General features: G+C 44.9%; 1 protein-coding gene across 1 annotated transcript in view; it reads left to right on the top strand.

The window, feature by feature from the left end:
• The window catches only part of LOC122368893 (galactoside alpha-(1,2)-fucosyltransferase 2-like), a 90,032-nt gene that overhangs the window by 38,970 nt on the left and 23,163 nt on the right, over nucleotides 1–27,899 (top strand). The window contains exon 7 of the mRNA XM_043343206.1: nucleotides 21,862–21,980. Coding sequence (XP_043199141.1) covers nucleotides 21,862–21,980 — 119 coding nt within the window. The remainder of the gene's footprint in view (nucleotides 1–21,861; nucleotides 21,981–27,899) is intronic.

Raw genomic sequence — 27,899 nt, forward strand, 5'->3', positions numbered from 1 at the left:
TTTGAATTTGGTCTTTGACTTTTTGAAATCGCGCCTAAAATGCTGTAGATTCCTGGGACAAAGCTCGTCTAAAAAAGTGCATTTTTATGTCAAAAATAAAAAGTTGAAAAATTGACCTTTTTAAAAGCCCTCGTTTAGTTATGTGTGGTATAAACGAATTGTTTATGCTTTCAATGCACACTTATCACCAGCACAGTGACTTGGGGTCACATATAAGCATTACCATCGGATTCGGCGTGAAAAATAAGCCATAAAACATGTGTCGCACGCCCATGTAGCAGAAAGTGAAAACCGTGACCTTTCGTGACCTGACCTGATCTTGACCCATACTTAGTATGACCCCTATACGCACATGGTACCTTCACTAGGCCTTTGAGGTCATTTGTGGTGAGTTTCGAGCAGCAGCTATCGATTCCGCTGTCCGTAAGCCTAATCATGCAAAACCCCAGAATTTGACCTTTGACCTGACCTTGACCCGAAAGTTGACCTCAATCTTAAAATCTTAAGAGTGCTTTGGGAAGGTCTCGTAGAGACCTTTCGAACGCCGCCTCGCGGGGCTCGATGCGACCATTGGTTCTCGAGATAACAGGGGGGGGGGGTCGGATCCGACCCCCCCAGGCTGTCGTGGGTACGGAAATAGCCCAGGCGGTGCCGGGTTAACCAGTTAAAGGTGAAAGCAAGCCAGAAGTATCTCAGATCGGTATCACTCGTGTTTGGCTCTCGTGCCATTAATTTTCCGAAATACGGGTTCATGGAAAAACTGGAAGTAGGCAAGGCAACTTATGGCCTTGGGCAAGGCCATATGTAGCAGGTATAGGGGAAGTTGGGGGAACGCCGAATACTTTTTTTCTGACGCCCGTAGCACGCAAGGTAGACAACATAAGCTATTCTTGTTCGCGTCATTCGAGAGGCCAGTCTTTTGCCTTTCAAACATACCAGGCGCATTTGATGAATTCGCATACCGTTAAGCGCACAAACTAAAAATATCAAAGAAGTGACTTTTTCGGCGTTGCCCCGGACTGCGGGGAAAGCCGAAAATGGGAGAAATGATCTACGGGGAATGCCGACATTGATGTTTTGCCACTTTATCTCAAACTTTATCCAGAATTTATCAAAGCTGACACGCGTTTTAAGAGCTTGAGGACGCTTGGTGCACACTGGAAGTTATAATTGTGTGATATATGTAATAAGAAAATGCCAGGTAAATAATTCCTTATAGGTAACAGGCCGTTGTGTCGGTTGAAAGTGTAATTTGTGTGACTAAAAATTCGCGTTGCTATTCTACAGCAGTAAAGTCCACGTAGCGTGCTTTAACGTGCGCAATTGCACGTTTTCGGCATTACCCCAGCCAGCCATACTTTCATTTGCAGGCCCATAACTTTTCAACGTGCCGTATAAATTTCAAATAGGCAGCACACTTATGCAAAGACATGCTGAAGATTACTTGACCGAATTGGCCAGACAAACGGTAGCATAATGAGTAAGAAATGCAGCTTCAAAGGCGCATGTAGTACAAGGAACGCGTACCTTGAAAACGCTCTTGGCGCCCTCACAGCCGAAGTATTCCGAATGACGACTCGTAACAAACATGCGATAATTGTAGTCACTTAAGCTTCAGAGCATCACTGACAGGTGGCATCCATGTCTTACGGTTTTCGAAATATCTCGAATTTCGGCTTTGCCCCAACTCCGGCATTGCCCCAACTTCCCCTATAGTAGTAGGGAAGTAAGATTTTTGTGAAACATATAACCATTGACTTTCGGAAGTAAATAGATAATCCTTGAATTGAAAGATAATTTGGAACTTTGCTTCGGGCACCAATAGGCAGTAGAAAAATGTTGTTCTAACGAATAGTGTTTGTTTGGCTATTGAACACAAACCTTCGACTATGCGTTTCAAAAATAAGAGAACGCAAAAGTTAATAAATTCAGTTTGGCTAATTTTTCTAAATGGATGTTTGTGCTCAATTTCAAGACGCAAATCCAAACTCGAAGAAAACAAAGTATAATAAATGGCCAGTGAAGACATTTCACATTTCATTTATTTGACGCCAGGCGTTTTCTCCTGTTGGACGTTTTCTCTCGGAATAGCAATGATACCTAAGGACGTTTTTTATCAACTTCGCGTCGCGACAGCACAATTCATACACACGGCTCCAAAATTAACCCAGATCTGCCCACCGTATCATTTATGATACGATGAGTCGCTCGGCCGTTGCTAGGCAACCGACTTCCATCCGAAAGACGCCGAAACTTTATTTTGTGGTGTGGTGTTGTCAGTCGTGTGTACTATTTCCGGACTGGGTAACCTTTTCTATATTTCATATATTTTCCGTGTAGCATGATTAAACAAAAACAGCTGCCCACAGAAGTCGTAATTTACCAGACCCAATAATGCCGACGTTAGTATGCTTACTAGTGCTTTCTGCCAAACTGCTCAATTTTGTGACAGCATAGTACCAAATGTTCAAGCTCACACACCAGGTGGTTGAATACATTCTTGCGCCGAAGCTGGCGTGTCAGGAATGATAACAACATATTCGTATCATATATGATACGGTGGGCAGTTTCTCACATTAGCCTACACAATTACTTGCCCCTAATCCATATGTGTTTCCGGTCACCTTGGCGCAAATTCTAGACATTCTAGTGGTGGATGACGATGTTGATGGAGGTGACGTCTTGGTAAAACCATCGGAGGCGTCCTACGACACGGACGAGTACTCTGGTGATGATGAGGATGTCACAGAAGAACGTGACCTCAAACGGCATCCTGCTCGGCAGCTGTGTGTTAGGGCCAATGTGCAAGGAAGAATAAACTTTCCGAAACGCGATTCCGAGAAAGAAGACGTCTCGGAGACCTTCAGAGATGCAAGGTTAAGCAGCGACGTTGTTGCATCCCAGCAACAGAAGTCGAGAAGGTCCTTGAAGCGACATGACAAAGTGGACAAAAGGGAACACATCCATAGGAGATGGAGCACGTGCCTGAAGTCTGACGTCGAGTGCAGTGTCACGAAGGAGGATATCTTGTCCTTCTTGTTTATAGTGTCAGGGAACTCGAGGTGAGACTTCGACGATGTTAAAAGCGTGAATTGTGAAACACCATGACCTTCCGGACGTGCTCGAGGACTTCGTCATGTATAAAGGAAGGGATGTCTCAATTAGAGAGGAATCGCGGTATTTGTGTGACTCGAAGTCTGAAAGATGCGTACCGGTGAAGACGATCACAGGGCACTGCCCTTGCTTCCATTTCAGACCTTTCGTCTCTTTGCTTCGAGGACCTTCCCGAGCTCTGACGCTGGGCCAGCAACGCTTCCGCTTTACCTCGCATCTCTGAAGGTCTCCGAGACGTTTTCCGTCGGAATAGTGCCCCGGAAAGTTTTCTCTCCCTCGCACCTCGGCCCGAGCATTCAGCTGCCGAGCAGGATGACGGTTGATATCACGTTTTCTTGTGACATCCTCATTATCACCAGAGTATTCGTACGTGTCTTAGGACGCCTCCGGTGGTTTTTACGAAAACATTATCTCCATCAACATGGTCATCCACCACTGGAATGTCTAGATTCTCTGCCAAGGTAAGTCCCAGTGATTTGAAGACAGACGTTAATTGGTAAGTTACTGTCTACTAGTGAAGAACTGGCCACGGAAATTGTATTTGATACCTTCCAGCCCCAAAAGTAAGCATTATGTCAGAAAGCACTTGTTGACATACTCACCTATAGGTATCTATGGGTCTGGTCAATTACGATTTACTGTTTCCTTGGTGTCATTATTACAAATACAGGGTGGGGTATGTATATATACAAAATGTATATATACAAATACATTTTGATAAATTATAGCATGGCAATGAAACGCCCAAAAGTTGTGCATCATCTAACATGACTACATCCATGAGCATGCAACCTCCTGGAAAAGAGCAGCAAAATAGTTCGACGGTGCTCCAAGTGCTTTGCGCGCGCCCATAGACACTAATGTTAAACGAGTAAAACAAGAACATTTTGTTGAAACCCCTGCAATTCCACGTAAAGGTTGCTGGACAGGTCAACGTGTTATCACGGACAATAAGGATTGTGTGGGAATACTTAGGACAAAAGGTTAACGTAATCGTCGTAAAATAACTCTTAGCAGAGGACATACAGATGACTCACTTGAATATAAGGAAGACGCTCTTGAGCATATTAAAAAGAAACAATGCTCAAAACTTCAGCGACCAAAAATCTCACCACCGACTGGAATACGACAAAAGAATGGCAAGCCATATAGGGGATTGTATCGAGAATATTCCAGCGGTCATGCAAAGTAAACATCCTGTTGGGGTGATGGACCTATGGGTGGTCTTCAAGGGAGGTGCACGTGGTGCACCCTACTTCATCGAGCCCAGATAAAATGAGCACCTCTGGTAAATACATCCGCACTGTGGCAGACTCATGTGGAGCCGTCGGAACAGAGGATCACTGACGGTCCAGATCACGTCTTACGAGGACTCTGTCTGTGCTGGTACTGCAGTGAGGACGACATGTTATTGTGTAGGGCACCTCCACCTGAGATGAACCAAAAACTTCTGGTCCTTCAACTCCGCCGATTTAAATCCGACCAAATTCTTTACATGGAGCGTTTTTTGGTAGAAGGTTAATGAACAACTTATCATCAGTAAAGACGGTCTTCAGTGCAAGGTACGATGCTGATGGGCGATCATGGACAAGCAGGAGGTTGCACGTGCATGCGCGTGCTTTTGGACCCGCCTTGAGAAGGTCATCGACGCCGAGGGCGGTCACATAGGATGAGAGATAGGTAAAAGGTGACCAATTGATGGGATGTTGCTAAAATAGTGCTTGGAGCTGTATTTTTAAATTCATGACCAAATAATCCCGTTTGATATTTATTCCCGATTATGCTGCCCCACCCTGTAAACTCAAAGCTGGCAATTCTGAGACGTTTTCACAAGTAAAATTAAAGGCAAATGCAAAGGTATAAAAGTGCGGAAATGCCCAGCGTATCATATATGATACGGCAATTTCCGACAAAACGAGTACAGCCAACAACAAATGACACATGATGGTAAGCAATGTGATTCAAAAGTACCCCAAAACCAGCGTAACAAAAAAATCCGAAAACATTTTTGTTCTGGGCAGATCTGGGTTAAGAACATTGAACATTGTATATCGGGGAACAATATCATATGGCCTTGACAATATCGGCGACCCGTCTGGCCGGACCGGGACGGTGCCGTTTCATGGCTTATGCCGTCCCGGCCCCGGGGAGAGCTGTGGGATATCTCCCCGGGTCAGGGAGATCTAGTGGATACTACTGAATGTCCATGTACATCATTACGCGTGGCAGTCTGCAGGGTAAGTGAGGCGCTTCCGCCTTCCCCCGAGTTACGCGCCTCACAAAGCACGCGTGGCCCCACTTCCACAAAGTAGCGGTTCAGCTCGGCTGGCGGTATATCCGGCGGGGTGTGGCCGTCTCGACCACTCTCCACTGCCGACCTCACATGGGTCTTAGGGGCGGGGGCCTCAATCTGCGGCCGCCGCCGAATCTCCTGAGTCCCTGACAGCTGTCATGTCTGATCATGCGCCGGGCGGCCCGGTTCACCCGTTTATTTTCGGCAGAGCTGTGCCCGAGTGTAGTGAGCACAGCGCGGCGACGGGATAAGAGATCACGAGTCGGTTCACTTAAAATAGGCGCACGAGCATTCCTAATCCGCATGGTCCGCATGGGAACATGTGAATCGACCCGACAGGCCGGCACTCCGACGTCCCGGCCGGCCGACCGGTCCCTCTCAAGTGGGACCGGTCCCAGGTTTGCCCGGACATGGGTCTTAGGGGCTTCAATTTCGCACATTTGCGTCTCTAGCCCTCGCCGGCACAGGGGGGGGGGGGGCTAGAGCATGCATACCCCCTTGGTGATGCAACCCCCACCCTAAGTTTTTTTTTTTTTTGCAAATAACTCGCGTAAAAAGCGGCCGATCGCGACAAAACTTTCAGTACCTTCGCATTGATTAATTTTACACCTACTCTGAAAGTTTCATGACCCTGACCCAAATGACCTTTGACTTGTGACCTATTTTCCGATACCATGTTTGGCCGGAATCGCGATTCGGCGTATATCGGCTCGCATTAGCCGCGCGTTTGCAAGCTTTTCGTGGTTTCAAACGTTCAAACATGTGATTTGATGTTGCTCCCATGCATTAGGGTGGGTGTCAAGGTCACCTGAAGGTCAGGTCAGGTCATTGATCTTTGGTGACCTCGGTTCACTTTTTCGAGTTTTACATGATTCTAGGCTAGTTTTTTGGAGCTTAATTCGAATTTAGCAACCATTTGAACATTTACGAAGTAGTTTTGGTGCCTTCGTAACATGCTACGAAGCTGTCAGAGGCGGATGACACCTACTAGGAATACCCGGCAGGACCCCTACTGGTTGACCTGACCTGACCCGACCTGGACTAAATGCATAAAGACATCATCTGTGATCAAAACTAACACGATATTCGTGATTAGCATCCCGGAAAACCCCTAAGCAGCCACACTTTACGACTTTCTAACAGGTCCCGATCTTCCCGATTTTTGGGTCATTGACCTGACCTGGAAGGTCAATCGATGACCTAGGACCTTAAAATTGGGTATCATTGGCTTCCTCTCGTGACAGGCAACACGCTCGGTTTTTCAGAGAAGCTCTAGCTCCATCAGGAGCCAAACGCGAGGGGGGTCGTACCCCCTTGTGCCGTCGAAAGACTCAAAATGGCCTGTGCCGGCGAAGGCTAGCACCTTTCACATTCGATTCGTCGTGAAAAACTGCATCAGGTAGACACCCTTTTAGGTCTTAGCAATCAACTTCAAAATTTGACCTCACTTGACCTGACCTTGACCTGGCCTCGACCTGAAATTTATCCAGATGTGGTCCATATCACTAATTTAGTGTGCCCATTGAATAATTATATGAATAAAATAACCCATAAAACATGTGTCGCATATGCCCTCTTCTATATTTCGTATTTGGTGACCTGACCTGATCTTGACCTCGACCTTTGCATTACATTGTATGCAACGAATCTTCTCTTGGTAGCCTAAGAACACGTTTCGGGCAATCAGTCTCAGTCCATTCTTCGGCAACTACGGTGGAAGGCCGATACTGTAGAAACTTGCATTTTGTACCCTTGACCTGACCTTGACCTGACCTATGACCTACTTAAACAAAAACAAACTCGGCTCCTAAGTTCCGCCTTGTTAGAGCTTTCGATTGCCGTTTTCCCGTCTTTCTACGACCATCAGTTCGGAAGTTAGACAGGGGGCATAATTCCCCTCCCCCCCCCCCCCACAGGGCGCGTATGGCTGAATAGACCAGCGGGGCGCGGGCTAAAAGGTAATTCTTTGCGAACGAAGCAAGAAAGTTTGGAAATGCTGAGCCACTGCACGACCGTCCCCGCCGCCAAGATTGTCGCCATGCAAAAGTACACGTAATAATCATCCGACCAACATCTTGGCCAAAAATTTGCAACATGTCCCTTTAAAATTCCTCTCTCTGCAAATTATAGATGGGACACGCGAGAATGAAATGTTAAATGCTTTCTGTTTTAAAGGCACAAGCACATTCAGGTGTATCGTGCCTTTGTATTTGAAATAAATGTGAATTTAGTTGTGACATTTGCATTCGTAACTTTGAATGGAAAATATTGCCCATTTTAGTGCCAATTTTATAATAACGAGAAAGCCCGGGCACCCTTGCAGTCGCCTCGAAATCTCTCGTTGAAAGGAACGAGGAGGAAGGCATTGGATGGATACGGGAAGCTGGTTCCAGGATTTGCCTGTTGAGGGGAAAATTACTTCTGGAAGGATGTGGTCCGCTTGGGAGGCATGGTTGGTGTGTTGGAGTTGCGTAGTGTTCTGGGCTCTGGCGATGTTTTCTGCACGTGTTTTTGGCATGATCGTCGTGATATAATTTGGCGTTTGGTGTCTTGGATTAGTAAATGTATGATATAAAGTGAGTTTGTGTATTTGTCGTCTTACAGTCAGTTTGTCCCAGCCCAAGTCTTGTAGAAATTTGCCGGTTGACGTCCTGAACATAGACCCCGTCACAAGTCTCCCTGGCCCCTGCTCTGTTTTGTAACGTGTCAAGTCTGGCAGCGTCTTGTATTGTTATGTGTCCGTCATATAGGTAGGTATTATATACGTCCTGTAAAAAAGAATTTTTAAAATCAAGACGATTGCACTGTGACGAGCTCGAATGTTTGTGTGCTATATCTTGTTTTCTCTGTGACTGATGATGATTTAATAATCGAAACGCGTCCATGCACTATTTGTTCCATGTTTTTTTACTTGTCTCTATCAATATACATACGTCCTGTAAATTTGGTCGAGAATGGGCCTGGGTATGTAACGTGCAATGGAGTAGAGTGGGCTGAGTAATTTGTGTATCTTGTTGCATATAGGTAGCGTTGACGTGTTGGTGGAAGCGTAGGTCCTTAGAAAATGTCAAGCCAAGGTGAGTATGAGTTTCATGAATGGGTACGTTTGCGCCGTCGAAAGTGGGAAGTGGGAAAATATGTGGGTACCTACCGAACTTGTACTTGGTATGTTTCAGGTCAAATCTAAGCCAGGCTAGGTCATAAATGGTTACGAAAATTTTAACCCGCGCGGGGCTGGGGTCTCCAGCCGAACGCGCGGGGCTGGGGGGGGGGTAAATTTTATCCCCCCTGTTATCTCCTGAACTAATGGTCCGATTTGGAAAATTCAAACGCCAATCGAAAGCTCTCATCACGAACTACTAAAAACATGTACTTAATTTAAAGTTTGAGGTCAAGGTCAAGGTCAGGTCAAGGGTACAAATTGCAAGTTTCTACAGTATCGGCCTTGCACCGTAGTTGCCGAAGAATGGAGTCATGGACTGAGACTGATCGCCCAAAACGTGTTCTTAGGCTACCAAGACAATATTAGTTGCATACAATATCATTCAGAGGTCAAGGTCAAGGTCAGGTCAGGTCAGGTCAGGTCACCAAAAAACAAAATATAGAAAAGGGCATGTGCGACACATGTTTTATGGGTCATTTTACTCATAGAACTCAATAGGCACACTCAATAAGTGATATGGACCACCTCTGGATGAATTTCAGGTCGAGGTCAGGTCAAGGTCAGGTCAAGTGAGGTCAAATTTTGAAGTTGGTTGTTAAGGCCTCAAAAGGTGTCTATCTGATGCAGTTTTTCACGGCGAATCGAATGGTGCTATTTTTGTTTCCGTACGAGGTCTAGAACTTCCAAAAAAGTCATTTTTCAAAAAATTTGTGTGTCGTGACGTCATAAAATTTTGAATAACTCCCACATTTTTGAACCGATTCTTCTAAAATTTGGTATGTAGGTGCACATAGACCACTTCTCTGACATATATTCCGGTTTTTTCGATAGATTAAAAATTTTGGATTTTATAATGATTTTCCCAAAAAAGTCAGTTTTTTGAAAAAATTTAGGCCAAAATCCAAAATTTTCAAAAAACCGAGATAGCCATTTGATAGACAAAGTAAAATTACGCATAACCTTTTTTGTTATGTCTTGATTCCTTTAAAAATGAAGATGTTAGCGGCGTTTGAACTTTTGCCGTTTTTGAGGCGAAAATGGCGAACATGACGTCACTAAAACGTCAATTTCTCAAAAATTTTCCGACGGATTTCGCTCAAATTTTCAGGGAACGTGTCAAATTGATGTAAAAAAAGGTACGAAAAGTTTGGCGGCGCTGCGCGCCGCCGTTTTTGAGATATCGCAAAAATTCGCGAGGGGGGGTAAAATTTACCCCCCCCAGCCCCGCGCGGGTTAAGGCTGGTATAGGTGATTTGAAACACGTTTTATGGTTCATTTTTACCATTGAATTTGATAATAGTGTAGTGTGTGCCGCCCACAAAAAAAAATTGACTGGTTTTAGGGAAGTTCAGTCACTGTCAAGTCAAAATAGTCAAATTTAAAGGCACTTGAACTTTAAAGTTCATTTTTTTTTAGAAAAAAGTATCTCTAAGTTCCAGTTTGAGCTATGGCACACGAGGATGTTATTTGTTTCGATGTACGATATTTAAATTGTACTGAAAACTGCAATTGAGTGATTAAAAGCCGATACCTTAGCCATTTGTGAAGAAAGCGTGCAAACTTTCTAGGGTGATTTATCGGTATGTGTTCTAGCACATATTTTCCGTTTACTCTTACATTTAGGTATTTATTTTCTTTTAAGGTTTTTAGTGAAGCTTTTGAAATTTGCAAGTATAATGTTAGAACTTGAGACTTTTCAAAATATGAGATAATACTCGTAGTTTGAGCGATTGCTTGAGCGCGATTACCGAAAGTCCATGTGTTACATTGAAATCGACCGAACATGACGTCACTCTGGCGTCATTTCTGGGTAACCTCTGGTAGATACGAAATTTTCCTTTGAAAACAATGTCAAATTGATGTGCTCGAGGGTACTAAAAGCTTCGAATTGATACATGCTTGAAGCATCGTTAACGGGGAGGGCTTCAATTCACACAGAAAAATATTGACACCGTTAGCGATGTAATTGCGCAGTACATATCTGAGCACTTGAGGAAAGTTAATTTAGTCCCTTCCCCGCTTAAATTACTCGCGCTTCTAAATGAACACCAGGAAGAAGGTAATAGAACACTGTTAGGAGGGTTGGGTGTTTTACTACATGTAGCAAAACACCCAACCCCCCTAACAGTGTTCTATTACCTTCTTCCTGGTGTTCATTTAGAAGCGCGAGTAATGTAAGCGGGGAAGGGACTAAATTAACTTTCCTCAAGTGCTCAGATATGTACTGTGCAATTACACCGCTAACGGTGTTAATATTTTTATGTGTGAAGTAACGGCTGTGGCATCACTAAAAGCAAGGTCTACGGTAGGTTTTTTAGTTATTGATAAAGGGTGGCTAACTACAGCATTGTTAAAACCCGCGCCCCGTTGGGCTCTGCCGAGCAACGCGCCCCGTTGGGCGCGTTGCGGCAAACGGTGTTGGGGCCAAAATGGGCAAAATGGGCATGGCAAACGGTGTTGGGGCCAAAATGGGGCCCCGTAGGGGCCCCATTTTGCCCCCCCCCCCCAAGATCTCGAGAACCACGCAACCTAGCGACAAGCGGCAAACGGTGTTGGATAGCCCTATCAGGGAACTACCTCGTGACCCAATTTTATTGACCTAGGTCAAACCGATGACGTCACAGGTCAGGTCAAAGGTCCAATTTTCACCGTTTACAGGCATTTCAAGAAATGCGTTGTAAAATCGAGTAAAATGCATTTCATTGAAAATCATCGATGCGGAAATGTTCTTCAAACACATGCTTTGCTATTTGAGGTCACTGATACCAGGTCAGGTCACAGAGGTCAGGTCACTGGTGGGTCACAATATGAAAGTGCCATGTGATACATGTTTTATGGTCCATTTCACATGACAAATGCGATTATGTGGGTCAGGCAGCCTTTGGGGCCAGCTTAGGTCACGTTTTGGTCAAGGTCAGGTCAAAGTCAGGTCAAAGTCAGGTCAAATTAGGTCAAATTTCAAAGTTAATATTTTTGCATAAAATGGGTATTTAATCGATGCAGCTCGTCACGGGGAGTTCAAAGTTCAATGGTGGTATTTGTTTTGCCATACGTGGTCTAGAATCGCTAAAAATTAAGTTCCAAAATTTGACGTCATCATTTTTGAACAGTTTTTTTTTCGCTATAACTTGGCCAAAAAACGAGATATCGATCTGAAATTTGCTATGTATATAGAAGAGCGCAGGGACTATCACAAATATTTTTCGCTTTTTCGAAATTCGGAAAAAATGTTGGATTTTTTTTAGGTTATCTAAAAAAATCATTTTTTAATTTTTTGGGTCAAAATCCCAAAATTTTGAAAATCCGAGATAGCAGTTTTGCAGCGCCACGTTTTGTCTACTAGACCATATAAAGAACTTTGAAATTGCTTGATAACTGTAGATTTGGTGAGCGTTTCAAGATTGCATGTTTTTTGCTCATTTTTGCTCGAACATGACCTCAGTTTGACCTCAATAACTCCTGACCTAAGGTGATCTAAGACTTCAAATTTGGTGTGAAGGTGTCAAATTGATGCCCGGGAAGGTACTGAAAATTTGGCGGCGCTGCGCGCCGCGGTTTTCTTGCTATTCAGGAAAAAACCACAGGGGGGCCAAAATGGCCCCCCCCAACGGGGCGAGGGTTAACAATGAACATTATATGCTATGTAGGAGAAAAAGCTTATCATGGCTATTGCACGATTATTTGAATGTTTTTTGCAAATTCTTCATATTAAAAAATATCTAACTAAAATTTCATTTCCCAGATGTTTTTTCAAACACGATGCATACATGATTCGATGAATTAATTTTATGAAGGTTGAAGGGTCATATTCTCCCTTTCTTATTCGTTCTCCTTTGCCCGTATCGTCGACCCCAGGCGTTACGCTTCCTTATTTGGTGAAAGGTGTAGTGAAATAACCGATTACGATTATATTTCACGATATCCTGCAATGTCAGCCAAACATTATATCCGCACAATCATATCTAACCGTCCTATTTCGCAGGTTGTCTTGCCAGCACTCGCAGGAACGTTTCAGCCTTCAAGAGCGGACAGCGTTCAGACTGATGACCTGGCCAGCCCGAATATCACCCTGCCTCCTGTACAGCCTCTGCCGGAGAACTCCAGCTCAGATGTGCGGTGCAGAGCTCGTCTATTATCGGGCAACAACAGATCTGTGAGTACCGAAATTGCTGCTCAATGGCTCGGGCTGCAACATGCAACTCTTCACGGCTGCGGCGTGTCGTATTACGCACGAAGCATGTCGAGCCTCAAAGCAGTGTCAAAATGGTTCGGTGATCTTTTCGAAGAATTTTAGGAAGGAGACTGCGTTGTTGTTTGACCGCTAATAATTAGTGGGTGGTCTCGAGCTGCAACAATTCGAGTAAATTTATGCGCTACCTACCTACAATCTACATATTATAGTTGCATGTGAAAATAGCATGTGACGCAGGTAGACCGAATAGTATGGATTCACCTCTGCTGTGTTAGTGACAGACCTATTTTTACAGGGTGGATTCATAAATCTTTCTGCTGGAGTTATAACTGGAGGATCAAATGGCAGACTAGGAAACAACCTTATGGAATACGCCACCATTTTTGGCATGGGAATCAAGTAAGTAGTTTCGTCGAACATGCACAGAGTCGCGATTTTACACCATCGTGTTTGACATGTCCAGGCAGGTTTAATTTACTTCTTGTCAAGGAACGTTCAACTCAGGATGTTGAACACAGACCAAGGTCAGGTTAACCCTCGCATGTGTGCGGCGTTTGCTAGCTTCTAATGTGTGGGGGGGGGGTCGGTTGGACCCCCCTTGCCGTTTGGCCCCTGATCGAGCTGGAGCTTCGCGGAAAAAACGAGCGTGTTGCCCGTGACGAGAGGAAGCCGATGATACCCAATTTTAACTCATTAACGCCGAGTGGCAACTATAGTTGCCATCTACAAAAACCTACTGCTGAAGGCAAGTTAATGACGTCAGAACAGCATTTGTGGGATGCCTAATCAGCATAGTCCCTTCTCATCATGATCAGACGGTTTTAGTCACGTCCTGTGCGCAACATGCTTCACAAATCAAGAAATAGTCAGACGTTGCAGAGACGGCCGCCATATTGGCTTGACGGTCCCGAAGAAAACGACGCTGTTTTTCCAGAGTGTCCGGTATTTCCGAGCATTTTCGGCTTATTTTGATCCAGAAAGGATGTAGGCAGGCTACCAGTGTCTCAAAACTTGAAAGCACTCTACTCATTTGTAGTTATTTGTACTAGATTTGTACTTGGCAACTATATGTAGTTGCCACTCGGCGTTGGCGTAGTCAAAAATATGAGCGGTTCATAGTTAAATAGTTGTATTTACGGATATACTGTAACGAAACATATGTTATTCAACCAGACTGTCCCCGTGTATACCTTGGGACATAGTTACATGGACTTTTGCAAATAAATTAACAATTAAGGCAGAAATTAATTAAAAAATACATGCATGTCTATACATTACCATAGTGAACCCTACCCCATCCATTGTTTTCTTGGTCTATTCTCGACATTGTTAAATCTGTTTATGTTTATCATCTACTGAAGATATTTTTGTGGAATGGGATGCAATCTCGCTTTCTCTTTTTCCTCTCTCTCTCTCTCTCTCTCTCTCTCTCTCTCTCTCTCTCTCTCTCTCTCTCTCTCTCTCTCTCTCTCTCTCTCTCTCTCTCTCTCTCTCTCTCTCTCTCTCTCTCTCGCTCTCTTTCCCTGTTCCTCCACTGGCGGATGCAGGAAACATTACGGACATTCATAGCTCACAGAGTCCGACTTGCCCGATTTTGTTTCGTTTTCTTTGTAAAGAAAGAGAACTAAAACGGCATTTATACGATAAAGATTGCCTACAATTGCACAGTAATGCATTTATAACAAACCGAAATCCGAGAAGTTTAGGTACGAGAATTTTCAAACCCTGCTGCGTGTGATATCACCTATCACCTTTCTGGATAAACCAGAGTCGCTCTCGCTTTCTATGTCGAAGACTATGCTTTGCTGGTTTTTCCTAGCGTTCGTTAGTCGCGCCACTTGCAGTATGCATAACCAAACTCAGGCTCATCTGCAGGCACCGTGCCATGATGCTAAATCGTGTGACCAGCTCGTGTTTCAATTTGGAGGGGCACGTAGGTATTAAGCCTATTTGCATCAACAAATTAAGTTTTTAGCATCGTAAAGACGCTGTATGACGTTTACAAACAGGGACCCATAAACGAAAGCTCCCCCACCTCCTCCGCTGAGCTCCCATTGACGCCGATTATGACCTTGACACAGTCGTGATACCGAATTGATTCCGATGAAGCTGCTTGCTATCTGAACTTTCACAGCAGATGCTGGTGATTCAGCTGAATGAGACGGTGGAGGCGGCTTTGTGCTTTGGGTTTCGTGCGAGGATAACAGCACACGAAACTTTAGGTTACGATCACGTAGCTGATGTTGTCTCATGGGACTGAATGAAAATTGTGAACCAAAGGCGAGACATCGCCTGACTTGGGGCAGTGCTGATTCCTGGCACTGCCAGCTGGAAACGAGGAAATGGGGATTCAGGTGGTAGAAAATATGTGGGCCTGTTCAGTTGTCCTAAACTAGATGAAATTGAACTATATTTTTATGACACGTGGAATGTGTTCAAGTGCAAGTAGTGGTGGTCGCCTTGTACTTACACCACTTTTACTCGTCAATCAACATATCTCCCTTCTTATTCTGAAGTACAACCGCCAGTGTGTGCTCGAGTCGTGATCACGAAAGGGATCCAATTTGTCCAGACTCTCGTCCGAACAGTCTAAAAAACATTCGAAGGCGAACGGATTTACTGGTTAGGTAAGGACAGCAGAAGTACGTACGTATGCGGGAATCAGAAATATACTATACAATTCCATGGCTCCGGTAGGCCTGTAATCAGCGTGCTCGCAAATAGGCATGAATAATCGAGTTGCTTTGTACCCCGAGTTTTTACAAATGTATCATACCCGGTAGAAAGTTTTGTGATAGGACGGTATACCTGCCATCAACCATGTACGAGTAAATAGGGATCTGGTGAGAACTACGTATGAGATAATATGCATTCTTTGTTGAATTGTTTTCGAGCAGATTTTATTTATGCATGTCAAGATAAATGGTTAAAAAGGACTGGTAAAGAGCATCTGCTTTGGTACAGAAAAACACTTATTGATGGATAAATGAACTGTGTTTCCTGGATACCAAGGACTGCAGCTGCTTTGGGCACAGGCTACAGGCTTATACCATAGGGCATAGTGTAGATTCCACTACTTAGACGTAATTATCTTATTAAAAATTTATATTGAAGTGGCGTAACCACTTTTTTCTGTTTGGAAATTGGATTAAGGCTCGTGGGGGATAAGTTGGGACATAAATAGATTCAATGCATCCCGGCGATTAGTATTTGTTTAATGAAAAGTTACGATAGCGGCAATTTTTGACTACGCCAACGCCGAGTGGCAACTATAGTTGCCAGTCCAGAAATATATGTTAAAAATATTTTTATTTTTCAATACACCGTATGTGCATTTCTAGTGCATGTAGAAGCACAGGGCATCAAGAAAAACTGCCGAAATTTGCCCACGGAATTATCGTCGTTAATGAGTTAAGGTCCTAGGTCATTGGTTGACCGTCCAGGTCAGGTCAATGACCCAAAGTCGGGAAAATCGGGACCTGTTAGAAAGTCGTAAAGTGTGGCTGTTAAGGGTTTTTTCGGGGTGCTGATCACGAATATCGTGTTAGTTTTGATCACAGATGATGTCTTTAAGCATTTAGACCAGGTCGGGTCGGGTTAGGTCAGGTCAACCAGTAGGCGTCGTGACGGGTATTCGTAGTACGTGTCAACCGCCTCTGACAGATTCGTAACATGTTACGAAGTCACCAAAACTACTTCGTAAATGTTCAAATGGTTGCTAAATTCGAATTCAGATCCAAACACTAGCCTAGAAACATGTAAAACTCGAAAAAGTGAACCGAGGTCACCCGAGGTCACCAAAGGTCAATGACCTGACCTGACCTTCAGGTGACCTTGACACCCACCCTAATGTATGGGAGCAACATCAAATTACATGTTTGAACGTTTGAAACCACGAAAAGCTTGCAAACGCGCGGCTAATGCGAGCCGACATACGCGAAATCGCGATTCCGGCCAAACATGGTCTCGGAAAAGAGGTCACAGGTCAAAGGTCATTTGGGTCAGGGTCATGAAATTTTCAGGGTAGGTGTGAAATTGATCAATGCGAGGGTCCTGAAAGTTTCGTCGCGATCGGCCGCTTTTTACGCGAGTTATTTGCGAAAAACCATGGGGGGGGGTCCATCCGACCCCCCCCCCTACACATGCGAGGATTAAAATCCCTCAGCTCATGAAGCTGGTTAAATGGGTTCATTTTGCATATCGTTCGATTTAGCAGGTATTTCTGACTTTGCTGCTCGCTTCCCTCATCCCTGACCCTCTAGCTCAATTTCATCGGGAGTTCTTGACAGCAAACGCAATAATTCCGAAGCGACTAAGGTAGCGACAAGCGACTTAAACAAATCATTTGGTGTTGCAAAGAGTGTATGAAGTCACGGCACCATGTGCTGGACATATTCTTAGATCATATCCGGCGTAAAATCAATAACAGTTTTCAGATTCCTCCCCTTCCCCCTCCGACCTATAATGATGAAGCCACGTGACCGTCCTGACCCTCAAGTGACTGTTATGAAAAATCCGAGACATATGTACAAGTTGTAAGATCTCGGGAGCTTATTACGTTCAGTGTCAGTCCCCTTGGTAATAGATTCTCTTGTGTGGTAAACACTGAAGGCGTTTCGAGGTTACGACATTTTAGGACCATGCAGACTGCAGAGGTAGCTCACTTATGTTGTGACGCTTCACAATGTTACCACTCGCTTATCACAGTGACGTTATCTGACCTGAACATGCGGCTAGTGTCACAAGACTTGTCTTGAAGCAAATACATCAAGTAGGTATGCCAAATGCGAGAAAACCGTCAGGGTGATGTCCCCTAAAGATACCTCGGCCGGCGCGGGGTAAAGGTTGTTTTGCATAGGGGAACTTTAAATTCAGACTTTTCTCCCATTTTCAGGGTCATATAGTTTGATAAAGGCTTTATCTCTTCTCACAGATCGTCTCTCATCGTCTCATAGGCACCTTCCGGTAAAGACGAAATGCACAACACATGGCCCATTCTTCGTAACTTGAGTATAGCGTTCTCTCTCTCAGGTGAATTCTTCTACCTGAGGTATAGCATAACACCCCGTTTCTTCCCCCAGGTACAATATGACGGCCGTGGCAACACCGTACCTGCTCCGCCGGATAGCGCGAGTTTTTCCACATACAACCATGCCAGTGGTAGCGGACGACTGTGTGAAAAACTTCACCCATATTTCTCCAGACTTCGAAGCGATGAACGATACTCAGAGAAGGAAGGGAAAGTGGAATATTTATTACTACTTGCATCGAATCAGAACTTTCTGGTACTATCGTGAAGATCTTTTTAAGGAATTCCGATTCAGGTATGTCTAGTGAGCTTTGGTTTGCTTTGAAGCCTCTACATTTTCTTAACTCATTTTCATCATTTCATTTCATCGTCTTTATTTCAGCATCCTTGAGGCACACATTCAGCTGCATACATGGCAATATACAGGGTGTCTCACAAAAAGTGTACACATTTAAAATGAAGATATTTCAGCATATAAGCACGCGCTCACGTCAAATTCAGGCTTAAATTGAAGCTTAGCTCGTGCAAATTCATTTGACATACAATTTGTTAGTGAGAGTCATGAGACAGTTAAGTGAAGAGGAAAGGAAAATAATCGTGAAATTTTACCTTCAAACCGGTTCCCTGGTATTGACTCAGAGGAAATTTAGGGCTCATTTCCCTACAATAAGAGAGAAACCGCCGGCCAACACAATAAAACGGCTTACTGAACATTTCTTGGTTCACGGAACAGTCGGAAATCAAAACACTGGAAACAGCGGCCGCAAGATAACTGCCCGAACACCTTTGAAAATCGGACAAGTCATTCGGCGAGTTGAGGAAAAGCCTGGAGTGTCCGTGCGGCACCTTGCGCAACAAGTTGGACTCAGCCGCTGTTCCACGCATCGGATTTTTAGGAAGGACCTGAAGCTTAAGGCATACAGGTTATCAACATCTCAAGAGCTTTCCAAGTCTGATTGCCTACAACGGTTGGAGTTTTGCCGTTGGTTTTTAGGGAAGTGCTCGTCTTGCCCCAGTTTCATCGGCAACATTTGGTGGTCCGACGAGGCACACTTTTACCTTCACGGCTTACCTAATCGTCAAAACCACAGACACTGGGGCAAACACCCGCCAGAGAAGACTTTGGAAGTCCCATTACATTCTCCAAAAGTGACGGTCTGGTGCGCGCTTAGCGCCCAGGGCATAATCGGACCGATCTTCTTTGAAGACGGTGACGGAGAACCAGTGACGGTGACTTCAGACCGTTATCTGGCAGTGTTGAAGCGCTTTTGGCGGTCTCTCAACAGCAAGTGCGCGGACACCATTTGCCTGCAATGGTTCCAGCAGGACGGCGCTCCAGCGCACACGTCAAGAGCCACGCTGGCCTGGCTGACCGAGCGCCTGGGAAGCCGGCTGATTTCCAGGCGGGCCCCCCACAGCTGGCCACCCCACTCACCCGACCTCACCCCCATGGATTTCTATCTATGGGGGTATCTGAAGGATGTCGTGTACGTGAAGGCGCCGCACACGCTAGACGAGCTCAAAAAGGCCATCAGAGGAGCCATACGCGGGATAACCATGGAGACATGCGCCCATGTAGCTCAGGAGACCATGAGGCGCGCCACCACGTGCGCTGAGCGCAAAGGCTGTCATTTTGAGCATCTAAAAAAATGAGCGCATAGCTAGAGTATGGGAAACTGATTCGGTATGTGAATATAAAGACGTGCAAATGATATGCGAATAAATTTGCAAGCTTTGTGCTTTCCAGCGATATTTGTGTTTTTTACGTATGTTTTTAACTTACGGAGCTATTCACAAAAGAAATATGTACACTTTTTGTGAGACACCCTGTATGTGAGTAGGACAGGGGAGCAAATTGGAAACCTTGGCGATTGCACAGCAACGTACAGGCACATACAGCAGTCCTCCAGCCGAATTGTAAGCATCACAGGTCAATAATCTAATGAGACCCAAGGTGCAACGCAAGCCTCAGCTTGGGCCTTTGGCCATCGTAGTGAGTCGGTTAAAGGGAGATTATGACCTTTTTCCACAAAATCTGAGTTAGGACCATTTTCTGACAAAACACAACAAGTTATAATGTATTTTTTTTTTTTAGAAATTTTGTCCGAATGGATGAGTGGATGGCTATGGGCCCGGGTGCCCCGCTAAGCAGTGCTTGTTGCGAATGACACCACGGACCCACCACCCCACCTTGCCCGCGCCCGGTTCACCGGTGATAATTTGGATCGAAAGTTTAACGTGCCGCAGGTAGATGGCGGCACGGTCCTCCCGGGTCTAGCGTGGCCCTCTCTCGCCAGTTGCCAGCTGGCTTGATATAGGAACGCGGGTCAAACGACGTGGAGCTTCCCGGCCGCGAACTCGCTGCCACCGAGTTAGGAGACGGACGCCTTATCCACTAGGCCACGGGGAGTAAATTAAAACTATTTTGCTCAATTCGGTACCTTGCCGCAAATATCTCAACTTGAAGTCACGTTAGCGGGGAGCGCTGAAAATGACCGTTGAATAAGTACTTACATCACTTTTTGGTACTTGCATGTAATTTTGTAAAATGAGCGTATTCCTCACATTTGATCTTCATCACATCTAGTTAGTTAATGGTCGTCTATAGTGCCTTCAAAAGATATTAATGGTTTGGGGGTGGTTTATGTCTAAATTTACGCAACTATTTTTCCTGTTCATCATCTGTCGCCATATGCTGCTATTTTAGTAGCAACGACTCAATTTTGAATCGGTCCCGCCGACTGCACAATAAAAGAAGATAGATACAACACTTTTGCGGCATCACTGAAAAACTAATGCAGTACTGTTACCAAAATTCTCATAACACCGTTCGACAAACCTGAAGTCTTTTTGAAATAAATATGCTTGTATTTTTCGCTTCAGGCTCTGAGGCCAAAATAATGAATTTCGTAGTCGCAATCGCAAGATTTGGCTGCGTTTCTGGCGCATGCCGTTCATTTGTGGCGCAAAATAATACTTGGAAACAAAGAAGAGTAGGCACTATGTACCCCCGAATTAGAATCTAATTAATTCTAAACCGAATTAACTCTAATTCAAATTAGAATCCTTACAACCAAGCAACGACAAGGCGATAACATAAACAAAAACCCAAGCGTCAATGTTTGAAACAAAAGCGCCATATACTGCGACTTTTTTATAGAGAAGGACAACGCATTTCGGTGGGTGTTACAAGTACTTCAAGTACTGCTTCTTTTTTGCAAAAATAAAAACATTTTTCACATACGAAAATGTGCTAGGAAATTTTCATATTTTATAGAAACTACAGTAGAAATAGTATAGATGTCGAGTAATTTTTATTTAAGAAAAAAGAAAGCTCATTATCTCCCTTTAAGCCACAGGAAACTCTAGGAGATGCTACCCATTCAGACGACATCATTCAAAGGAAATTAATTATCAGAAACACTACATAGTGTTACGCTCTCTTAAATAAAAACAACGTGTATAAAACAACTTGAATCTAAACATCAAAGTAAGAAGTTAAATAGATGCAGAAAAATATTGTAATTAAGCACTTGAATCTCTATACTGTACTTCAAGTGTATACGGTACCTAGACGTGACCTGCCTTGGACAATGTACATTTTATCACATTTAACGAATTCGCCTACCGCTTGCACATAGCATGAGCACACAATGTCCACAGGCATGACCTGACGAAGTACGCCAACGCGCGCCTGCGTAGGGTGGCGGCCGGAAGGAGCAACGTCACCTTTGTCGGGGTTCATGTTCGAAGGACAGACTTCGTCAATCATATGCAGGTGAAGCCGACGCCTTTTTCATGTGCTCCTGCGCCACAGACTATTTGAAACAGTCACGAGGCGGTTTCAGCGCACGTTTGTCGCTAACTTAAAGCACTGTAAGCAAGGGCAAGGAGAAAATGAGCGAATTGGCAGTAACGAGACATATGACGTTGTATTATTTGTGCTGTATGTTAAATATAGCGCTTTGAGTTGCAAATTACCAGAATCTTCTTACTTGCTTCAAGTACATGCTGTGTTTGCATTTGTCTGCAGTGGCCAACCGGCAACCACACATTTTGGTGTTTTCCAGAACGTCTTTAATGGCCATCTCGTGACCGCGTCATTCTTTCATTCGGCGATGAGCCTATGCAGGAAGCGGTATAATAACCCAGCATTCATTGTAACCAGCGACGACAACCCATGGTGCAGGTAAGCATCCAAACAGAAAGAAACTGTCGCGATTTGTGACGGTGTGTTGGCTGGCAAGCCGTTGTCATTGCAAAGCATGTTCATCCCTATACCCAGCTGGGTTCATGGATAGCTGGAAGGTACATACGAGTATGTACAGTCGTGTACAGGTTGATGGTCCGCTACTCTTTATTCACCGGGTTCCTATGGCTCAGCATTGGCAGCAGCCGCCTGGTACCGGTAGGCTGTGCCGCATGACCCGAGAGTGAAGCGGCACAGTCTACCCACGCCGTTTGACATCGGCTCGGGTCGCCGGGTGGAGCGCTTTGTAGACCAGCTGTTGCGTCAGACCAGCGCGGGGGAGGGGCTCGCCTCGGTGGTTGGCGTGGGCTGGCGAGTGGTGTGGGGCGTGTTGGTGGACCTTGGGGGCTGGGCAGGTGTGTGTGGTCACTTGCTGCATTGCAAATTTTGCGTCGCTTAACAATTGCATTCCTCTTTTTGCTAAGCACAATGCACGGAAGACCCAGTGAATATAATTTACTTTACTTGTGCATTGTGCAAAACGTGATTTGGCACGGTATCGAGGAAACCATAGGTCTTGTGCCACATATATGCATGATAGGCAATACGTTTATGAAAATAGTAGATTGATCCTGGATGTCAATTCGTATGCTAAATGTCGACATGTATTAAATGAGCGAATGAATGAATCAATCAATCAATCGACAATCGACATGTAGGTATAAAACCGTATAAATGGCTCGCAACCACTCAAATCAAACCAGATCCTAACTCGGAAAAGTAGCCGGAGCCCCGATGAGGCTCGAACCGGGACTCCACGTTGAAAGTTTTGCGAATGATCCATCATCATTCCACCAAGCTAGAGCGACCGGCACCCGAAACCACAAAAACGTTCATTGACTTTGCTACCGACCGCCCGGCCCCGCCGCCCGCCCGGCCGGACTTTGCCCCGGCCTAATCCGCGATCCGGTGTAGCTCAGCGTAGGAGTGCTAGACTGTCAAATTGACCGGTAGTGGTGAGAGGCCCGGTTCGAGACGCTTCGCGTGCTGGATGTTTATTTCTGTGTGGGAGGCTTTTCGATTAGTCCACTTTTCAGAAAGATTATTTGGTGACTGACCTGTTTGCTTTCTTTGCTGCAATTCATGAGGAGACCGTATGAACCCTTACCTGTCCTTCCGCACCCCACTTGGGAGACGGTTGTTTGAACCCCCCTGGGTTTTGTGAATACCTCTAAAGCGAATTTTTGGAGGGTGGATTATGATCGGTTCTATGCGACAAGTGACCAAACACGCCCAGCCCCAGGTCCGCTCACTCCCTCCCCACATCACCCCTTCCCCACACCACACTCCAGCCCGCCTCATTCACCGAGCCGAGCCAGATTGACAGGCCTGACCCTTACCCCCCCCCCCTCCCCCAGCCGGTGTAACGCAGCGTCCGGTCAAATCGCTCTACCAGGCGACCCGAGCCGGTGTCATACAGTGTGGGTAGGCTGTGCCGCTTCACTCTCGGGTCATGCGGCACAGCCTACCGGTACCAGGCGGCTACTGCCAATGCTGAGCACACAGAAATATTGAGCGATGTCAAGTTCAATATACTCGTAAATAGTTCAAATAGCTTCAAAGTTCTGCTTCACGTAGTAAAATATCTTTAGTTTAAGTATTTACGTGTTAAACAAGCAAGGTATCCGTCGCACAACGCCATAATAAGTAAAGGCATCAAGAATAAGTTTGTTTTTATACGACGTTTATTGGTTAACTAACAAACATCGGCAGTTTTATTACACCACACAAGCATCTTTACGCAAAACAGGATAATGTAACAGCATAATAGATGTTCAAATACCTAACTGATATGTTTTCATGCAAAGCAAGTGTATCCATAAGCGAATGAGTGTTGTGTCACACTGGTAATTGCGGTACACATCCAGAGCACCGTTCGTTTACGTCAACCCGTGTAAATTTAGCGAAATTTTGAGCTAAATGCTGACGGCGGCGGCGCCATTTTCGCAATCTGTCAGTTGTGCGCCGGGGACCGCGGGGGCCGGGGGGGGGGAGTATTGTGGCTGCAGTGCGCAGAGTGAGTTTGCCCATTCTTGTGACATCAGTGAGATAAAACAGTGCTGTGGTGTTTATCTAGTTGGATAATAAGCTGAGTAATGAGTGAATAAGTGAATAATAAGTGCATTGTGGTGCATTGTGGTCATCGTCTGATAACTGCAATCAAGACCGAGTCGAAAATCTGAAGCGGAGCGACATTGGAGGAGCTGCTGGAAATTATCCAGCTTTGTCGGAGTGCTAAGGTGGGCTTGTAATTTTTCAACTGAACTGCTGTCGTGTTATGAAAATAATGGATGCACTTTCATGCTTTTCTAGTGTTAATTAGGTATAGGTATGCTAATATTTTGCCAGATAGGCAACAGAGAGCCGATAGCTAATTAACCCTCGCCCCGTTGGGGGGGGGCATTTTGGCCCCCCCCTGTGGTTTTTCCTGAATAACAAGAAAACGGCGGCACGCAGCGCCGCAAAATTTTCAGTACCTTCCCGGGCATCAATTTGACACCTTCACACAAAATTTCAAGTCTTAGGTCACTTTAGGTCAAGAGTTATTGAGGTCAAACTGAGGTCATGTTCGAGCAAAAATGAGCAAAAAACATGCAATATTGAAACGCTCACCGAATCTACAGTTATCAAGCAATTTCAAAGTTCTTTATATGGTCTAGTAGACAAAAAGCGGCGTTACAAAACTACTATCTCGGATTTTCAAAATTTTTGGTTTTTGACCCAAAAAAAATCAAAAAAATGATTTTTTTGAAAAACTAAGAAAAAATCCAAAATTTTCCGAATTTCGAAAAAACCGGAATATATGTGATAAACCCAGCGCTCTTCTATATACATACCAAATTTCAGATTAATATCTTGTTTTTTGGCCAAGTTATAGCGAAAAAACTGTTCAAAAATGATGACGTCAAATTTTTGAACTCAATTTTTAGCAATTCTAGACCACGTACGGCAAAACAAAGACCACCATTGAACTCCCCGTGACGAGCTGCATCGATTCAATACCCATTTTATGCAAAAATATCAATTTTGAAATTTGACCTAATTTGGCCTGACCTTGACCTGACCTTGACCTGACCTTGACCAAAACGTGACCTAAGCTGGCCCCAAAGGCTGCCTGACCCACATAATCGCATTTGTCATGTAAAATGAACCATAAAACATGTATCACACGACACTTTCATTTTGTGACCCCCCCCCGTGACCTGACCTCTGTGACCTGACCTGGTATAAGTGACCTCAAATAGCACACTATGTGTTTGAAGAACATTTTCCCATCGATGATTTTCAATGAAATGCATTTTACTCGATTTTACAACGCATTTCTTGAAATGCCTGTAAACGGTGAAAATTGGACCTTTGACCTGACCTGTGACGTCATCGGTTTGACCTAGGTCAATAAAATTGGGTCAAAAGGTAGTTCCCCGTTGGGGCTATCCAACGCCGTTTACCGCTTGTCGCTATGTTGCGTGGTTCTCGAGATCTTAGGGGGGGGGGCAAAATGCCCCCCCCCCCCCAACCGGGCGCGTTGCTCGGCAGAGCCCAACGGGGCGCGGGTTAAATGAACGATAATTTTGGCACAGTGAAGTAGTGCGTACAGATGACATATTTTCTGTTTATCAATTACGGGCAGTTGACGGGAGACGGGCGGTGGCTGCGGCCTGTAGCGGCGCCCATGCGTTGTGAAATATCAGCTTATATACATCATAAGGTATATACGCTAATCTAACTTTTATTTCCGTCAGATGTCATGTCGATTCTTGATAATAAACGACAAACAAACAAACGTGTTTGCAGCATGGGGCAGGCATTGAGCATCACAATGTTTCGTTGCATTTAGCTAAGGCTCGCGGCTGGCGACAACGTCCCGCCGTGTGTCGCTTGCGTTACAAATTTTGCGGGCCCAACATTAGCTTTACGAGAAAAAATCGTTATAATAACCGTCATATTTGTGTAAATTTACCGCCATGAATTTGTGTACGATTACCACGCGAGTGTTCCTTTTGGTACTTTTTACCAAAAACACATATTTGTGCGTAAATGTAACGCGAGATCCGCGGTAAAGGTACACTGAAAGCGGTTCTCCTACACAATAGTGAAGCACTCCGAAGCTAGCAAAACACACATATCAGTGTTCTTTTACGCAGAAAACAGAGTAATTTTACACCAAAAAAATGTTCCTTTTGGTACTTTCAATTACACCGTTTTTCCGCTCAATATTTCTGTGTGTGACCCGGTGGATAAAGAGTAGCGGACCATCAACCTGTACACGACTGTACCTGATCCCTACACTGCCAGCTAAACATACAGCATAAAATATGTATATTTTATTCACATTTCTGAGAAATTTAGTCCAAATGGTTGAATGGGTGGCCACTGGCCATGGACCCACGTGCCCGTTAAGCGGATTTCGTTACGCTGCACCAAGAAACATTATGTCGAGCCATATCCCTCATCCATACACGCTTGAGTTCGCCGGTATGAATACGCACTGCGCTATTATAGTACGTATATAACACATTTTTACTGATGCAATACAGTTTCATTTTTGCTTTCTTCCATGAACTATAACTAATAAGTAATTATATAGTTAGTTCGTAATTCTACCGGATATGGCTCTTTTTAGTATTTACAGAAAAACCAATTAAAGCATGCAAAAGTCTTTTTCTATGCATCTCTATGAAGTCTATTTCCATGAAAGTCTTGTTCTATTATGCATGACTTCTTCGTGCCGAGCCCCGCGCATGCCGATAAAGTCATCAAATGACTTGATATACACCCCTGGGACGGGTACAGCCACGAGAACCCCTTTGCGGAATCATCTGGCTTTGCAGTTTGCACACGACTCGCTGACATGTGTACCTAGTTATCTTTGGAATAAAAAATGACGAGGTGACCTGTAGACTGGGTGACCGTTATTAGCTCCTGCAGTTCCCGTTTGGTGACATGGGCCGATGAAACTTTGTGATCGTGGTCACGCGATAGAACTGGTTCAGAAGCAAGAAGATCATAAGCTTATTGCTTATAACACCACATTCGGTTAGCTGCGGAATTTTTCCTAAACAGAACGTGTTTGATTTGTGTAGACAGGGTCACTGGACTTTTGGTGTCATTACGTTGGGCGATTTTAACGAAACTACAAACAAGGAGGGGAGGCTCTGAAGACACCCCATCCCTCAGTCAAACGCGGGTTAGCCCGCGGCGTGGTGATGGTCTGAGTAGTCCGTGTTGTGCTGGGGGGGAGGGGGGCGTTTTAACGCCCCCCCCCCGTCTAACTCAGTTCCTGGGCTACGTAGAGACACGCGGTAAGCGGCATTCGAAGGAGCGTAAAAAAAAGTAATGGAAAGAGTCAATGATCAGATAAATTGTCAGGTCACCAGAGGCCAGCAAAGGTCAAATTTTGTCAATTTCAGCCGTTTTCAAAACATCCGAAGCATAACTCGGGAACCAATAGCGCTACAGCTCCGCGGAAAAGCGCATTCCATAGCTCTTTCAAGGCCTTTCTGAGCATAGCTCCTCAGGCCTACGGCTTAGCGTCCAGAGGGCAAAACCTTTTAACCCTCGCCGGCACAGGCCATTTTGAGTCCTTTGACGGCACAAGGGGGGGGGGGTTGGTACAACCCCCCCCCCTCGCGTTTGGCCCCTGATCGAGCTAGAGCTTCGCGGAAAAAACGAGCGTGTTGCCCGTCACGAGAGGAAGCCGATGATACCTAATTTTAAGGTTCTAGGTCATCGGGTGACCTTCCAGGTCAGGTCAATGACCCGAAAACCGGGAAAATCGGGACCTGTTAGAAAGTCGTAAAGTGTGGCTGCTATGTGGTTTTCCGGGGTGCTGATCACGAATATCGTGTTAGTTTTGAT

Source organism: Amphibalanus amphitrite, unplaced genomic scaffold (genome assembly GCF_019059575.1).
Source record: "Amphibalanus amphitrite isolate SeventyFive unplaced genomic scaffold, NRLGWU_Aamphi_draft 000987F_arrow, whole genome shotgun sequence".
In the NCBI taxonomy this organism is placed as follows: domain Eukaryota; kingdom Metazoa; phylum Arthropoda; class Thecostraca; order Balanomorpha; family Balanidae; genus Amphibalanus; species Amphibalanus amphitrite.